Source organism: Centropristis striata, chromosome 7 (genome assembly GCF_030273125.1).
Source record: "Centropristis striata isolate RG_2023a ecotype Rhode Island chromosome 7, C.striata_1.0, whole genome shotgun sequence".
Taxonomy (NCBI): Eukaryota; Metazoa; Chordata; class Actinopteri; order Perciformes; family Serranidae; genus Centropristis; species Centropristis striata.
This window is the reverse complement of record NC_081523.1, coordinates 10,063,541-10,081,204: the sequence shown is the minus strand read 5'-3', so window position 1 is coordinate 10,081,204 and position 17,664 is coordinate 10,063,541. Positions and strand designations below refer to the sequence as shown.

At 42.5% G+C, this 17,664-nt stretch overlaps 1 protein-coding gene across 1 annotated transcript in view; it reads left to right on the top strand.

Annotated features, from left to right (window-relative positions):
- Positions 1-1,009: 1,009 nt before the first annotated feature.
- The window catches only part of LOC131975007 (aminopeptidase NAALADL1-like), a 21,377-nt gene continuing 4,722 nt past the window's right edge, over positions 1,010-17,664 (top strand). The window contains exons 1-16 of the mRNA XM_059337527.1: positions 1,010-1,209; positions 1,526-1,698; positions 1,879-2,000; positions 3,594-3,713; positions 4,184-4,376; positions 5,073-5,166; positions 5,257-5,361; positions 5,920-6,005; positions 6,093-6,212; positions 11,353-11,438; positions 11,663-11,726; positions 11,974-12,041; positions 12,148-12,239; positions 13,172-13,265; positions 13,365-13,446; positions 13,641-13,814. Of these exons, the coding sequence (XP_059193510.1) occupies positions 1,010-1,209; positions 1,526-1,698; positions 1,879-2,000; positions 3,594-3,713; positions 4,184-4,376; positions 5,073-5,166; positions 5,257-5,361; positions 5,920-6,005; positions 6,093-6,212; positions 11,353-11,438; positions 11,663-11,726; positions 11,974-12,041; positions 12,148-12,239; positions 13,172-13,265; positions 13,365-13,446; positions 13,641-13,814 (1,873 nt within the window). The remainder of the gene's footprint in view (positions 1,210-1,525; positions 1,699-1,878; positions 2,001-3,593; positions 3,714-4,183; positions 4,377-5,072; positions 5,167-5,256; positions 5,362-5,919; positions 6,006-6,092; positions 6,213-11,352; positions 11,439-11,662; positions 11,727-11,973; positions 12,042-12,147; positions 12,240-13,171; positions 13,266-13,364; positions 13,447-13,640; positions 13,815-17,664) is intronic.

The following is a 17,664-nucleotide window of genomic DNA, read 5'->3' as shown; positions in this document are numbered from 1 at the left end:
AGTGTGGATTTAACAGTGAAATTACCATCTGTAACCTCTAGTTTATTTCGATTCAGGATAAATGGGAGACTAGCTAATTGTAACGGTTTACCCAAACTGTATGCTTCAATATCGAGCCAGACAGAGTCCGGGTCATTCCGTACCCAATCTACTAGATATCGAAATTGGGAGGCCAACTGATACAGTCTAATGTTTGGAATTGTGAATCCTCCCTGACCCAATGGCAATTGCAATTTTGCTAATTTAAGTCGTGGTCTTTTACAGTTCCATATGAATTATCTAAACCAACCATTCACCATCTTAATAGTATTATTATTTAGTAGGACTGGAATCATTTGAAATTTGTAGAGCAAATGAGGTAAAATATTCATCTTAATCAAAGAAATTCGTCCCAGCATCAAGAGTGGTAAGGAAGACCAACTCTCTAGGTCATCATGGATGTGTTTAAGCAGAGGCTAAAATTTTACTTTAAACATCCTTTGCAGCAGATGAGTAATAGTTCCTCATATTGAACTTTGAGTGGTACTTTCAGTACTCATTCAGCTACTGAGGGTATTATAAAGCCAATGCTTATATTGCAATATATTGCTTTTCATCAGTGAATCCAGATTAACCCAATTCTTTTAGCTTTATTGAACATATAAAGTCCATCCTCCTATGTAATCCTTTGTAGAGGGACACTTTTCATAAGTCCAGAAATCCATTTTCAAATCATAATTGCAATATAGAAACAGTTCAAACAAAATACATTAAGGCACTGCTGAATATCACCTGGAATAGCACAATGAAACAATGTGAATGTTTAATACATGGATAAAGTCCATCCCATGAACGCACATTAATGAGTAAACTTTACAACAAGGATGTCTATCGATTTGTATTCCTATGGGAGGTGACATCTGCAGATGCACTGGTGTTGCAGTGACCATTTGAGAATCAGATGTGAGGATCTTCTCTTACCTAAGCAACATCACAACATTCCTGATCCTGATTGAAGATGAAGGGGAGAATGATTACACAGGTGGTTATTGGGATTGTGTGTGGTGCTGTCGTCCTGACCGCAGGAATCCTCATCGGCCACTTTGGTATCACCAAGAGCGGAAGCTCGGCGCCGTCCTGGGTGAAGGATTTGGCGAAGGATGTGGACGAGAGCCTTATTGAGAAGTTCATGTCTGAGGTGGACAACATCCAGATCAAGGAAAACCTCAGGTGAGTTGGTGAGCAAATTTTTATTCTCTTGGTCAGTCAATTATATCCTTTCGATTTTGTTCACGTGCTGAACAATGTATCAACAGGATGTCGAATCGAAAAAAGTGGATTATAAAAAGATTTTAAGCAATATTCAAGCAGCTTTTCTATTTTGTTTTTTTCATTAAGATTCCTCAGTCTAAAAAGACTTAAGGCTCATACAGATTTCCCCAAGGAACCACTTTAAATTCACCATAGCCCTTTTAGGTTTTTAGACAGTAAATTATCTAAAACATTACCGGATCTCACCTTTCTTTACTCTCATCTTCCTCCACAGGGAGTTGACTAAAGTGCCCCACATGGCCACCACACCTGGAGATGAGAAAACAGTGCAATTAATGCTGAACAGATGGCAGGACAAGGAAACTGGTCTTGACCAGGCTTGGAGAGAAGAGTACTTGGTCTATCTGTCCTTCCCTGACCCCAAGAAACCCAACAAGGTCACTGTAGGTGAGTCAACAGGTTGTTAAATGTGCTGATATAAAAGTGGATACAGTCAGTGTGATATTAAACAGTAAACTGTCTGTGAACTCTCCCTTAAAGTACCGTGTCACATTACATTATAAGATGGACGCAGAAGAAGATGCAGCTGGCACTGGCAAACTGGTCACTATCACTTTTTAATTTCAGTGAGCCCGACTGATACTGTGCTGCACACTGCAAGAGAAAAAGAGAAGCTGTATCCTCCGGATCAAGATGATCCTGACGTGGTTCAGCCATATGCTGCATACTCCCCTGCTGGACACCCAAAGGTAAAAAGCTACCCCACATGTATCTGAAACTATCTCTGATTTTTAGTGGGAGCAAAGCAAAGCTCAATTATTATTATTATTACCTTTAACCTGCTGTTTGTTAGCTTAGGCCTACAATGTAAAAATCCTTAAAAAAAAAAAGATTTTTACTTTGAAATACCCCGCATGAATCAAGAGATTGTAGAGTGTCTTTATATTGATCCACTTCATACAATTAATGCATGTATCTGAATATAACAGTCCACAGTATCTTACCCAATCTTCTCCAAACGGGGATGTGTTGTTGTTGTTTTCACCTCAAAAGGCTGCATATAATTCTCAAAATCCTTGTATGATGCTGAGGGAAAATATCTGATTTCCACTGTCAATTAACTTTTACCAAATGATGAGTTTCCGCTCATTGGAAATTTTTAGGTAAAATCCAAAGAATGCTTTTTTAAAACACAAATAGATTGACAACCATTGTCTTGGAAATCAAATCTGTACTACTAAGTCAGGCTCTTAAGGACATGAAGTATACTGTATAATGTAACTGATATACAGCCACACCTCTGAAACGGTTCCACATTTTTTAAAAACAGTTTTTCGCAGATTGGTGAACATCTGCCCATCTTTACATCTGAGAGGCTCTACTTCTCTTAAATGCTCCTTTGATACCAATTATCAATTACTTTTACAGTCATTTGTTCAGCCTGTCCCAACTTTCTTGAGAGGTGTTGCTGCCATCAAATTCAAAGTGAGCTAATATTTTCCATGAAATGGTAAAATGTCCCAGTTTCAACATTTGATATGTTGTTTATGTTCTATTGGGAATATAATATGGATTGATAAGATTTGCAAATCATTGCATCCTTTTTTAATGACATTTAACACAGTGTCCCTACTTTTTTGGAATTGGGGTTGTATAAGCCAAATGATATATTGTAGTCACAGAAAAAGCATCCAGTATTTTATTGCAGAGACACAGTGTAGCTATAACCTTTCGGTCCTTTTCTTAACTTCTTACAGTCTGGGGAAAGGTTTAGTTTTTAGTTAAATGACTGGTGGATTACTGGTGCCACACAACTATATTTTATAACAAACACAGCTTACTCGAGGCTTCTGTTCGTCACACATCATGATAACAGCACACTTTATGATGTACAATAAGTTTATAAACCAGTCTGTTAGGAGGGACAAAAACTGGTTGACCTGTAATGTTACTATCTGTAACCATCTATATCCTGGAAGGACGAGGCCAAAGAAAAGCTTGTAATGAAAGGAGGCAGTGATTAGGAATAAATATTTGAGTAAGCAAAATATTTTCCTAAATCATGCTTATATATTGTGCAACCAAGGGAAAATCAATCAAAATGGTGTTGGTCCATCCATTGTTTGTTAGATTTGGGAAATCTGAATGAATATATTGCATACAGTATATTGATAGAGTATTTCTTATAGAAAATTGTTGCCTTATCTGTGTGTAGTTTAACTTTTTTATGCCAAATCTCTGTTCCGTTGTGAGGATCTAAACTTCTGTCATGAAACTGTTCCTTTGTCACATCACTTTCGGTACTTCTATTCGCCAATTGCTGATTTTTGTGATGGTTTCAGGGGAAACTGGTGTACGCCAACCAGGGGAGACTAATTGACTACCAAAAGTTGAACGAGACAGTCGACCTTAGAGGAACCATTGCTATCACCAGATATGGAGGAGAAAGAAGAGCTGTTACTGTAAGTGACTTATTGTCCTTTGTTTTTTTTTTTGTATTTCATAAAAAGTAAGAAGAGACATAGCAACAAAAATGTTCCTGCCAAAAGTGGAAGTTATATGATTGCGAGCTTTGCGTGCTTTGGCAAGCATCTTTAACACGGACCTCTAATCTTTAACGACACATTTATTGAGATAGTTAAGAGGTGTGGAGGACAGAAAGTTACTGTCTAACCAGTTAAAACAAAACCAGTCTTGCATGGAGGACAGAAAGTTACCGTCTAACCAATTAAAACAAAACCAGTCTTGCATGGAGGACAGAAAGTTACCGTCTAACCAGTTAAAACAAAACCAGTCTTGCATGGCTAGATTTTCTTTTACAGTATTGTGACTAAAAACACATTTAAAAACTTTGGAAATGTTTACGTACTGCAAAATGGGCCTAAAATCTTCATTTAAGTTATTGTTAAAATGCCATGTGTTCCTCATCCAGGCCATCAATGCAGCACCCTACGGTATTGTTGGCATGCTCATCTACATGGACCTGATGGACATCAACAATGGTCTCATGTCAGATGTCAATGAGACGTATCCTCACTCCTGGTACCTGCCGCCCTCTGGTGTGAAGAGAGGTTCCTTTAAACTTGAGTATGGAGACGCCCTTACACCTTACCTGGCTGCCAAAGGTATGAAAACAATGGTACACAGTACAATATTGATTTCCTTTTTATTGTGTGCTTGCTGTACTACTGCTAAACTTTTGCTTTAATGCAGTTTGAGAGACACTTTTACAACATTAACATTAATCTTCAAACAAAGATATAAATATGAAATCTGATTATGTTAATCATTTTCATCTTAATATTTAACCTTTATGATAGACTATTCTCCAGATGGGAAACTAACTAAGAACATTGTGTCTGCAATATGAAGTTACTACCATACAACAGGGAGAAAAAGAAAGTTGTACAACATAAAACAGTGATCAATGACAAGAAGGACTACACCACACACATTTCAGCCTAGGTGTTGTGATCTTTGTGGCATGATCTGAGCCTTTGACTATACTGTCAGGTTACCAAACCATGCAGAGGTACCATAGCATAAGCTCTCCACTACTGTATGATAGAACAGAAGCTGCATCAAAGGTTCTTCTCAGAAAGTGCATCCTCTGCTGCACCGTGAAACAGACATTTTCAACGTAAACCTTCCACATTAGTTTGTTAACCATGTGGATGCCCCTGAACCTGTAAGAGTCCAAGAGACAGTTTAACACCCTCCTTTGTTTTTTGTGTGCTGAGGATGAGATGATGTTTTTAACACAACTGTACAAAGTTCTGGACATAAGAGTTAGTCAGTGTTTCATAATTGTTTTTTTGCAGACGATACCTACAGAATTCCAGTTGAGAACATCACAGGAATACCTCCCTTTCCAATCCAACCAATTGGATTTGAGGATGCCTACAGGCTAATCTGGTGTGTGATGAGACAAATCTGCTTGTTGCCCAAATAGGTTGGTTATGAGCTATTTTTATTTTATCGTTATTTATTTTTTTGCCATTTCAGCGAACTAGGTGGAGAAGCAGCTCCTGGTCCATGGCAGGGAGCATTCAAATGTACCTACAACTTAGGCGGTCCGGGGTTCAAAGATTCATCTATTTTCAACAACAGGTAGTCAACTTCCTGACAAATTCAGCTGCATCTTTAGCTGATTTGCTTATTTTTACTTCATACATTACGGCATATAAAATTATAAATCTTAAGGCTTGTTTCTCTTGTTTTCAAGCCTTATTTCACTGTTTTAGTAGTTTAGTGTAATGTCCAGCAACATACATATATATATATGTGTGTGTGTGTGTGTGTGTGTGTGTGTGTATTTGTGTGTATGTATATTTTAATGGAGTGAAAACAGAGGAGTAATTCAGAGTGTGTTCCTTTATTTTCTGTCTTAATGTTGTGCTCAAGGGCTTCTTAAGTGTCCAAGGTAAATGACTAAAATTGCAAGTTCAATGTGCACAAGCCGGCAAACATACAACAGAACCACAGGCTATTCATTTATATTGTTTTAATGACACGCTAAACTTTTTCAGGGTGCAGAGTATCGAGTAAATTCAGTTTTTTTCTAAATACAATCTCCTGTTGCAGATGAAGCAGCAGTACGGCAGTTGGTCATATATTTGCTTTCATTCTTTGTTGCTTCATGCTTCTGAATATGAACTTCTTTTCCAGCGACGTGAAAATGGCCATCTTTAACTATGAAGAGTTAAGGAATTCCACCAATGTGATGGGAGTTATCAGAGGGAGTGTTGAGCCAGGTGAGACTGAAGACCAAGTCCAAATCAGCCATCTTGTATCATCTGTTAAGAGCTTGTGGTTACTCTACCATTTCTTTTTGTTCACAGACAGGTATGTGATCTTTGGGAACCACAGGGATGGTTGGGTTAATGGCGCCGTTGACCCAAGCAGTGGGACGTCTGTCTTCCTGGAAGTGACCAGACTGCTGGGCAGGATGGTCAAGCAGGGTGAGGACAGTCATAGCTGTATGAGTGACTAATTGTTGTGTTTATAGTGTTGGATATATAGCTAATCTCTGTTCCTCTCTGTGGCAGGAAAATGGAGGCCTCGAAGGTCCATGATCTTTGGAAGCTTGGGAGCGGAGGAGTTCCGCATTACTGGGTCTACAGAATATACAGAGGTGATTTGCAATATGTTCCTGCATTCATAAGCAATAAGCAAAAAACACTCCATTGCTCAATTCAGTGCACTCAGCGGTTTTGCTGATACAACTTGTCTTGGTGGCTAATGTTAGCTATGGTGGCTAATTTTAGCTAATGTAAGTCGCTACAGCGGCCTTACATAATGTATCTACTTTAATTACTTTTTGAAAACCCACAGTGACAAATATTACCTTGATCTTGTCTCTTTCCAGCAATACTTCACCAAACTAAGTGAACGAATGTGCTGATATAAAAGTGGATACAGTCAGTGTGATATTAAACAGTAAACTGTCTGTGAACTCTCCCTTAAAGTACCGTGTCACATTACATTATAAGATGGACGCAGAAGAAGATGCAGCTGGCACTGGCAAACTGGTCACTATCACTTTTTAATTTCAGTGAGCCCGACTGATACTGTGCTGCACACTGCAAGAGAAAAAGAGAAGCTGTATCCTCCGGATCAAGATGATCCTGACGTGGTTCAGCCATATGCTGCATACTCCCCTGCTGGACACCCAAAGGTAAAAAACTACCCCACATGTATCTGAAACTATCTCTGATTTTTAGTGGGAGCAAAGCAAAGCTCAATTTTTATTATTATTACTTTTAACCTGCTGTTTGTTAGCTTAGGCCTACAATGTAAAAATCCTAAAAAAAAAAGATTTTTACTTTGAAATACCCCACATGAATCAAGAGATTGTAGAGTGTCTTTATATTGATCCACTTCATACAATTAATGCATGTATCTGAATATAACAGTCCACAGTATCTTACCCAATCTTCTCCAAACGGGGATGTGTTGTTGTTGTTTTCACCTCAAAAGGCTGCATATAATTCTCAAAATCCTTGTATGATGCTGAGGGAAAATATCTGATTTCCACTGTCAATTAACTTTTACCAAATGATGAGTTTCCGCTCATTGGAAATTTTTAGGTAAAATCCAAAGAATGCTTTTTTAAAACACAAATAGATTGACAACCATTGTCTTGGAAATCAAATCTGTACTACTAAGTCAGGCTCTTAAGGACATGAAGTATACTGTATAATGTAACTGATATACAGCCACACCTCTGAAACGGTTCCACATTTTTTAAAAACAGTTTTTCGCAGATTGGTGAACATCTGCCCATCTTTACATCTGAGAGGCTCTACTTCTCTTAAATGCTCCTTTGATACCAATTATCAATTACTTTTACAGTCATTTGTTCAGCCTGTCCCAACTTTCTTGAGAGGTGTTGCTGCCATCAAATTCAAAGTGAGCTAATATTTTCCATGAAATGGTAAAATGTCCCAGTTTCAACATTTGATATGTTGTTTATGTTCTATTGGGAATATAATATGGATTGATAAGATTTGCAAATCATTGCATCCTTTTTTAATGACATTTAACACAGTGTCCCTACTTTTTTGGAATTGGGGTTGTATAAGCCAAATGATATAATGTAGTCACAGAAAAAGCATCCAGTATTTTATTGCAGAGACACAGTGTAGCTATAACCTTTCGGTCCTTTTCTTAACTTCTTACAGTCTGGGGAAAGGTTTAGTTTTTATATGTCTACACAACGTTTTTTAGTTAAATGACTGGTGGATTACTGGTGCCACACAACTATATTTTATAACAAACACAGCTTACTCTAGGCTTCTGTTCGTCACACATCATGATAACAGCACACTTTATGATGTACAATAAGTTTATAAACCAGTCTGTTAGGAGGGACAAAAACTGGTTGACCTGTAATGTTACTATCTGTAACCATCTATATCCTGGAAGGACGAGGCCAAAGAAAAGCTTGTAATGAAAGGAGGCAGTGATTAGGAATAAATATTTGAGTAAGCAAAATATTTTCCTAAATCATGCTTATATATTGTGCAACCAAGGGAAAATCAATTAAAATGGTGTTGGTCCATCCATTGTTTGTTAGATTTGGGAAATCTGAATGAATATATTGCATACAGTATATTGATAGAGTATTTCTTATAGAAAATTGTTGCCCTATCTGTGTGTAGTTTAACTTTTTTATGCCAAATCTCTGTTCCGTTGTGAGGATCTAAACTTCTGTCATGAAACTGTTCCTTTGTCACATCACTTTCGGTGCTTCTATTCGCCAATTGCTGATTTTTGTGATGGTTTCAGGGGAAACTGGTGTACGCCAACCAGGGGAGACTAATTGACTACCAAAAGTTGAACGAGACAGTCGACCTTAGAGGAACCATTGCTATCACCAGATATGGAGGAGAAAGAAGAGCTGTTACTGTAAGTGACTTATTGTCCTTCGGTTTTTTTTTTGTATTTCATAAAAAGATAAGAAGAGACATAGCAACAAAAATGTTCCTGCCAAAAGTGGAAGTTATATGATTGCGAGCTTTGCGTGCTTTGGCAAGCATCTTTAACACGGACCTCTAATCTTTAACGACACATTTATTGAGATAGTTAAGAGGTGTGGAGGACAGAAAGTTACTGTCTAACCAGTTAAAACAAAACCAGTCTTGCATGGAGGACAGAAAGTTACCGTCTAACCAATTAAAACAAAACCAGTCTTGCATGGAGGACAGAAAGTTACCGTCTAACCAGTTAAAACAAAACCAGTCTTGCATGGAGGACAGAAAGTTACCGTCTAACCAGTTAAAACAAAACCAGTCTTGCATGGAGGACAGAAAGTTACCGTCTAACCAGTTAAAACAAAACCAGTCTTGCATGGCTAGATTTTCTTTTACAGTATTGTGACTAAAAACACATTTAAAAACTTTGGAAATGTTTACGTACTGCAAAATGGGCCTAAAATCTTCATTTAAGTTATTGTTAAAATGCCATGTGTTCCTCATCCAGGCCATCAATGCAGCACCCTACGGTATTGTTGGCATGCTCATCTACATGGACCCGATGGACATCAACAATGGTCTCATGTCAGATGTCAATGAGACGTATCCTCACTCCTGGTACCTGCCGCCCTCTGGTGTGAAGAGAGGTTCCTTTAAACTTGAGTATGGAGACGCCCTTACACCTTACCTGGCTGCCAAAGGTATGAAAACAATGGTACACAGTACAATATTGATTTCCTTTTTATTGTGTGCTTGCTGTACTACTGCTAAACTTTTGCTTTAATGCAGTTTGAGAGACACTTTTACAACATTAACATTAATCTTCAAACAAAGATATAAATATGAAATCTGATTATGTTAATCATTTTCATCTTAATATTTAACCTTTGTGATAGACTATTCTCCAGATGGGAAACTAACCAAGAACATTGTGTCTGCAATATGAAGTTACTACCATACAACAGGGAGAAAAAGAAAGTTGTACAACATAAAACAGTGATCAATGACAAGAAGGACTACACCACACACATATTTCAGCCTAGGTGTTGTGATCTTTGTGGCATGATCTGAGCCTTTGACTGTACTGTCAGGTTACCAAACCATGCAGAGGTACCATAGCATAAGCTCTCCACTACTGTATGATAGAACAGAAGCTGCATCAAAGGTTCTTCTCAGAAAGTGCATCCTCTGCTGCACCGTGAAACAGACATTTTCAACATAAACCTTCCACATTAGTTTGTTAACCATGTGGATGCCCCTGAACCTGTAAGAGTCCAAGAGACAGTTTAACACCCTCCTTTGTTTTTTGTGTGCTGAGGATGAGATGATGTTTTTAACACAACTGTACAAAGTTCTGGACATAAGAGTTAGTCAGTGTTTCATAATTGTTTTTTTGCAGACGATACCTACAGAATTCCAGTTGAGAACATCACAGGAATACCTCCCGTTCCAATCCAACCAATTGGATTTGAGGATGCCTACAGGCTAATCTGGTGTGTGATGAGACAAATCTGCTTGTTGCCCAAATAGGTTGGTTATGAGCTATTTTTATTTTATCGTTATTTATTTTTTTGCCATTTCAGCAAACTAGGTGGAGAAGCAGCTCCTGGTCCATGGCAGGGAGCATTCAACTGTACCTAAAACTTAGCCGGTCCGGGGTTCAAAGATTCATCTATTTTCAACAACAGGTAGTCAACTTCCTGACAAATTCAGCTGCATCTTTAGCTGATTTGCTTATTTTTACTTCATACATTACGGCATATAAAATTATAAATCTTAAGGCTTGTTTCTCTTGTTTTCAAGCCTTATTTCACTGTTTTAGTAGTTTAGTGTAATGTCCAGCAACATACATATATATATATATATGTGTGTGTGTGTGTGTGTGTGTGTGTATTTGTGTGTATGTATATTTTAATGGAGTGAAAACAGAGGAGTAATTCAGAGTGTGTTCCTTTATTTTCTGTCTTAATGTTGTGCTCAAGGGCTTCTTAAGTGTCCAAGGTAAATGACTAAAATTGCAAGTTCAATGTGCACAAGCCGGCAAACATACAACAGAACCACAGGCTATTCATTTATATTGTTTTAATGACACGCTAAACTTTTTCAGGGTGCAGAGTATCGAGTAAATTCAGTTTTTTTCTAAATACAATCTCCTGTTGCAGATGAAGCAGCAGTACGGCAGTTGGTCATATATTTGCTTTCATTCTTTGTTGCTTCATACTTCTGAATATGAACTTCTTTTCCAGCGACGTGAAAATGGCCATCTTTAACTATGAAGAGTTAAGGAATTCCACCAATGTGATGGGGGTTATCAGAGGGAGTGTTGAGCCAGGTGAGACTGAAGACCAAGTCCAAATCAGCCATCTTGTATCATCTGTTAAGAGCTTGTGGTTACTCTACCATTTCTTTTTGTTCACAGACAGGTATGTGATCTTTGGGAACCACAGGGATGGTTGGGTTAATGGCGCCGTTGACCCAAGCAGTGGGACGTCTGTCTTCCTGGAAGTGACCAGATTTCTGGGCAGGATGGTCAAGCAGGGTGAGGACAGTCATAGCTGTATGAGTGACTAATTGTTGTGTTTATAGTGTTGGATATATAGCTAATCTCTGTTCCTCTCTGTGGCAGGAAAATGGAGGCCTCGAAGGTCCATGATCTTTGGAAGCTGGGGAGCGGAGGAGTTCCGCATTACTGGGTCTACAGAATACACAGAGGTGATTTGCAATATGTTCCTGCATTCATAAGCAATTGCTCCATTGCTCAATTCAGTGCACTCAGCGGTTTTGCTGATACAACTTGTCTTGGTGGCTAATGTTAGCTATGGTGGCTAATGTTAGCTAATGTAAGTCGCTACAGCGGCCTTACATAATGTATCTACTTTAATTACTTTTTGAAAACCCACAGTGACAAATATTACCTTGATCTTGTCTCTTTCCAGCAATACTTCACCAAACTAAGTGAACGAACTGTTGCTTACATCAATGTGGATATAGCTGTTTTGGGTAAGAAACTCCACCTGCACTATCTATGAGGAGTAAAATAAATCTAAAGCCTCAAAAAAGCCAGACTCTTTGGGTTCACCTGGACCAGGGGTTTGCAACCGTTACTAACAAAACAGCCCCTTTAAGACAAAAAATCTGGCTGCCTTTGTAGGTTGTTTTCACTGACTGCAAGGCTTGTGTCTTCGTACAAGTTAATAGTTCAGCTATACAAATAAAAACATCACTCATTAATTGTCAAACTCTTCAGGCGACGACGCATACAGGGCTGCTGCAATTCCATCACTACAGAATGTCATCTTCAAAGCCACAAAGCAGGTGATTCTCCTCTAATTACAGTTGTTTCTCTCCAGCTTTTCTTCAACAAAACTATTGTCCACACACCATCAGGAACCTGTCACATCAAAGTGTGTTTGTTCCCCAGGTCGATACACCTGGACTGGATTCCATTTCTCTGTATGAAACCTGGAAAAAGTACTCCAGCAGGACAAGCCCGGCCCATGGACACATACCCAAGTAATGAACTACAGTTCACCTTTTTCACATCTTTCTAATTTCCCACATGTCCATTCTGGGAGAAGAGTTTTCAAGGTTTTTATGTCAAATCCCCCATCTCTTATTGACAGTTTATGAAACTTTGTATGCAAAGAATGCGTATTATTGTTGATGTAAACCAAGAAGTCTCATCCCTATTATGTATTGGATAGGTTTGGCTCGTAATTGGAAATGGAAATGCTCTTCAGCAGAGAGCATAATCAGAGGTACCTAAGTCCCTGTTTGGCCCCATTTTTGATTTAGTCATGTTCAGTCTAAAGTCATAAAAGTCATGTGTCTCGAGCAGTGGCCGACTCAGACTGATTGAAGGGCAGGGGCGAAAAAATAAAAAGGGCACATTCTGCACAACATGGGGCCCCAGCGTGCAAAAAGCTACGATGCATCATGTATGATGAAATAGTCCTCATCCTTGATTACAATTGTTGGGTGATGCTGTATTGTAGAATCTTTATTAATATCCTACTGTGTCATTTTTAATTGCTGTTAACAGGGTTTTCCACTCAGACATGGAGTAGCCAGCCAGCGTGGAAAAATAGCTGGATCATTTTTTCCCATAAAAGCCCAAATTTGGTGCCTCTCACACATTCTAATGTCACAATTCCATCATATAGACTGACCTTGATAATTGCATATTTTAATGAATGATTTAAAGGAGAATAAAGGTTGTTTTATGATTTATTTCGGGCATCTTATTTGGACAGTATTCTTGTAAATTCTGTTGTGGATTCTGTTAACATAGCCATATTCTTGCTCTAGAGGGCACATCATCATAAGTTATTGTATGAAAGGGCACCCTAGAGGGCACCCTTGAGTCCGCCACTGGTCTCCACACGGAAATCCCTGTTCTGTCATGCACTCAATAAAAAATGCTTCATTTTTTCTTACTTTGACAGGATGGGATCCGTGTCAAACGCACTGAGTGATTATGCTGCTTTTGTCCAGTACCTGGGAATCACTTCCATGGACATGGCATACTCATATAACACGGTATAAAAGAAAAAACAGACTGTTACTCATTTTGGTCTTGTTTGGTGAGGAGAAAGAATTGCACTGAAATCTGGTTTTGACTGATTTCCCTTTATACAGAATAAAACAAATGCTCATTATTACCCTGCGTACCACACCGCATACGAAACCTTTAACTACGCCTCAAAGTTCATTGATCCTGGTAAGCAGTGAAATCATGTTATTGTTATTATCATTATCACTTCAAACTTACAAATCCTTGTATTTCTCAGCCAAACAGCTTCTACTCAATTATCCATCTTCTGTTGTAACATTTAACAACTGAAAAGATTGTAAAACATTTCCCAACAATGCCTCTTGTGTATAACATCTCATTCTGCCACTTCCCCCTCTCAGGATTTTTTCGTCACCAAGCTGTTGGCAGGACAGCAGGAAACATCCTGATCCGACTGGCTGACAGCCTGGTGTTGCCACTAAACTGCAGCGACTATGCTGAACTTCTGGAGGATTACCTCAGCACAACGGTGAAACTTTATCAGAATAAACTGGAAGCAAAGAAAATCTCTATGGGTAAGTGTTATGTTGCTAAAATAACGACTAGTCTCAAGCTCTTCAATGCATCAACGCACTTGTTTATTTCTCGAACCTCACACACTCTCGCACCTACGGTGGCCTTACAGTGTCAAAAGTGCAACGTAAAACAGGCATCCTGAATAATAGAACTAGAACCGTTTAAGTATGTATGTATACTGTATTACATGAACACAACATTTCCCCCCCCCTCCGAATGTTCAGACGTGAAAGGTAGCAACAAAGTCTTCGAGGTGCCCAGGGCGCGTACGGACCCTGACAGGGCGGGGCTCAGGAACGAGGGGGGCCGGCAGTGGGTCTGGAGCCGGAGCGGGGCACTGAGCAGCTGGTGCAGCTTGGGCGAGAGGTGCCGCGATGGGATCTGGCTCATGAGGGGGCGGCCCCGTTGCTGGGTGGCTCAGCTCCACCGGCTCAGTTGCTGGGTTGCTCTGCTCCACCCCTGCCAGGTGAGGGTGGCGAAGAGGGGAGGGCACTCTGCGCAGGCAACTGGCGTGCCAACGCGAACCATCAGTCAGCTGAAATGAAGCTGGGCCAAGCTGCCGACTGACCTGGTACGGGGCTGACCAGAATGATGACAACTTATTAGCTCTGTGGGGCCGGCGGGCTCTGACCCAGTCTGACACTCTGATAGCAGGCCACTTAGCCCTGTGCTTCTCATCGAACCTCCGCTTCATGGAACTTTGTTGTCTCTTGACGTGAGACTTGACTGCTGCTGGGCATGGTCGTGGGCCGGCGGCCATTGGTGGACGGAGTCTTGTCAGGGGAAGCACAAGCTCCCTTTTCAGCATGAGTGCAGCAGGGGAGACCCCTGTGGTAGAGTGGGCAGTTGCTCTGTAGTGGAGGAGGGTCTGTGACAGTGCGGCCATCAGGGAGTATCCCTCAGACATGTGGGCACGCAGTCCATTTTTCAATGATTGGTTGAATCGTTCCACCCCCCCGTTGGCTTGGGGGTGGTAGACGGAGGTCCGAATATGGGTAACACCCCTGTTGGCGAGGAAGGTGGTGAACTCCAAGGACAGGAACTGAGGGCCATTGTCCGTGGTAATTGCACGAGGCAAGCCCCAGCTGGAAAACAGCTGGTCGAGGAAGTTGACCACAGCAGCAGAGGTAACCGTGCCCATGGGAGCCACCTCAGGCCACTTGGAGTGCAGGTCGTAGACCACCACAAGGAACCTCTGGTGGTGCGGCACATTGTACAGCTCACCACAGATATCGAGCTGCAAGTGGTCCCATGGCGCAGACGGCCAGTCCACTGGCTGTAGTGGAGTTGAAGCGGGTGGCCCAGTCTTCCCACTGGTGAGGCACGCTGCACAGGAGCGAATGAGTCCCTCTAAGTCACGGTCCATGGCAGGCCACCACACGGTGTCACGGCACCTTTGCTTGGCTTTGACGATGCCAAGGTGTCCCTGATGTGCCATTTGCAAGACACACCCTCTGAGGGCCACTGGGATGACAGCACAGAGGCCACGGGCAATGCAGGACTCACCCCAGCATGACAGTTCATGCTTCACACGATAGTATGGCTCCAGTTCTGGTGAAACATGGGCAGGCCAACCATGTCTGATGTAATCACGAAGCGTGCTGAAGACAGGCTCTGCTGCTGAGGCGGACTCCAGATCACGGAGGGAGACTGTGTCCTTCAGTGGTGAGTGGACCAGGTGTACTACGTCCTCCTCATCCTCTGGAGAGACAGCAGAGCACTGGGTGGCGGCAGGGCGGGATAGAAAGTCTGCTACAACATTTGTCTTGCCAGGCATGAATTGTAGCTTAAAGTCATACTGCTGCAGGCGGTCTGACCATCTGTGGAGGCGAAGGGGCCTGTGTCCTCCGCCCGAAGTGGACATCAGGGCTGTCAGGGCCTGGTGGTCCGTCCGTAGGGTGAAAGACCGACCGTACAGGTACAAATGCCACCTCTCGCACGCCCAAATGCATGCGAGGGCCTCTCTTTCACCCACTGAGTATTTCTGCTCAGTGGGGCTGAGCGCGCGGGAGGCGAAGGCTACGGGCCTCTCCACGCCATCATGGAGCTGTGACAGAACGGCGCCCAGAGCCACAGCAGACGCATCACAGGTCACGAAGGTGGGGCAGTCCAACTGAAAGTGGGCCAGGATTGGAGACGTGGTGAGGAGACGCTTCAGTTCGTTAAAGCCTGTCTGACATTCAGGAGTCCAGGTCCAGGGAGCGTCCTGCCTGAGCAGCATCCTCAGCGGGGCCGTGACGGAGGAGTACTGAGGCAGGAAACGCATGTAGTAGGCAGTCATCCCCAAGAACGAAGCCAGCTGCGAGGCTGTCGTGGGGGTGGGGACTGCACTGATGGCTTCCACATTCGACTGGAGAGGGGAGATACCGTCTGCGGACACGCGGAACCCGACAAAGTCAATGGCCGGTGCGGAGAACATACACTTCTCAGTGTTCAAGGTGACATGGTGGCGGCTGAGGGAGTCAAAAACCTGTTCCAGGCGGGCGTTGTGTGTGTCAACATCTGGCCCATGTACCACGATGTCGTCCAAATATGCCACGGTACCGGGACAGCTGGCGAGGATTGTGGACATGATCTTTTGGAAACAGCTAGGGGCTGAACTTAGTCCAAAAGGCATCCTTGTATAGCGGTACAGACCAGTATGGGTGATAAAAGCCGTCAGGTTCCGACTTTCCGGGTGCAGTGGAATTTGTAGGTAGCCCTGACGTAAGTCCAACTTAGAAAAGACCCGGGAGCCGTAGAAGTGGGTTGTGAGTTCTTCTGTTGTTGGGAGAGGGTACTTGTCAGGCACCACTGCCTTGTTGACCTGCCGAAGGTCGACGCAGACTCTCAGTCCACCTGATTTCTTCCTGGCGATGACGAGGTTGGACACCCACGGAGAGGCATCAATGGGTTCTATTATGCCATCAGCCTGGAGGCGTTGGAGCTCCTGTGTAACGCCATCGCGCAGAGCCAGGGGAACACGACGAAGGGGCTGGACCACGGGAGGCACACTGTGGTCCAGGAGTGGTTTGTGTGTGAATGAGGTGAGGCAACCAAGGCCATTGAACAGTTCAGGCCGGCTTTGTTGCCACGGGAAACCCACTTGTAGTATTCGTGTTCCGTTGCTGTCCTGTAGAGTAAAGCCAAGGCTGAGAAAGAGGTCAAGGCCCATGATGTTCTCGCCACGGCGCGTAATGTGGAATGGGAAGCGGTCCACAGTTGTAGAGGTGTAGTGAACTGGGAGGTAGAGTAGGCCGACAACGTCGATTTTGCTGCGGCCGTAGCCACAGAGAGCAGTGGAGGGGGGCTGTAGCTGTCTGTTCGGGAAGAGGAGGTGACAGGTGTCAATATTCAGCAGTGACACCTTGGCCCCAGTGTCGAGGAGAAGAGGGACACAGCAGCCATCCAGGTATACTGGGCACCTGGAGAAGGTCCCTGGGTGGGGGCCTATGGTGCGCACTGACACCGCCGGGTCATGTGACTGTTCAGGGTAGTCAGCCGGAGCAGACCGGCACCATTTAGCGAAGTGGTTAGGTTTCTGACAGCATCTACATGTTTGGCCCCTAGCAGGGCAGTCCTGAGCCCTTGTGGCATGACGGGTGGAGCCACAATTACCGCAGCGTCTCTGCTGGCGTGTTTGCTGGGGCCGCGCGACCTGTTTAGCAGCCGGGTCGGCCGGGTTGTCCGAGCTTGATAGCTGTTGCACGGGCTGTTCTATAACGGCATTATGAGGCTTGCTTTCTGCTATTTTAGCAGCACACTGAGTGGCTGCCTCCACTTTTAATGCTAGTGTTAGTGCATCATCAAGTGAAAGTGTTGCATCTTTGAGTAACAACTCCTCCTGCACTCTGGGATTAGACGTTTTTT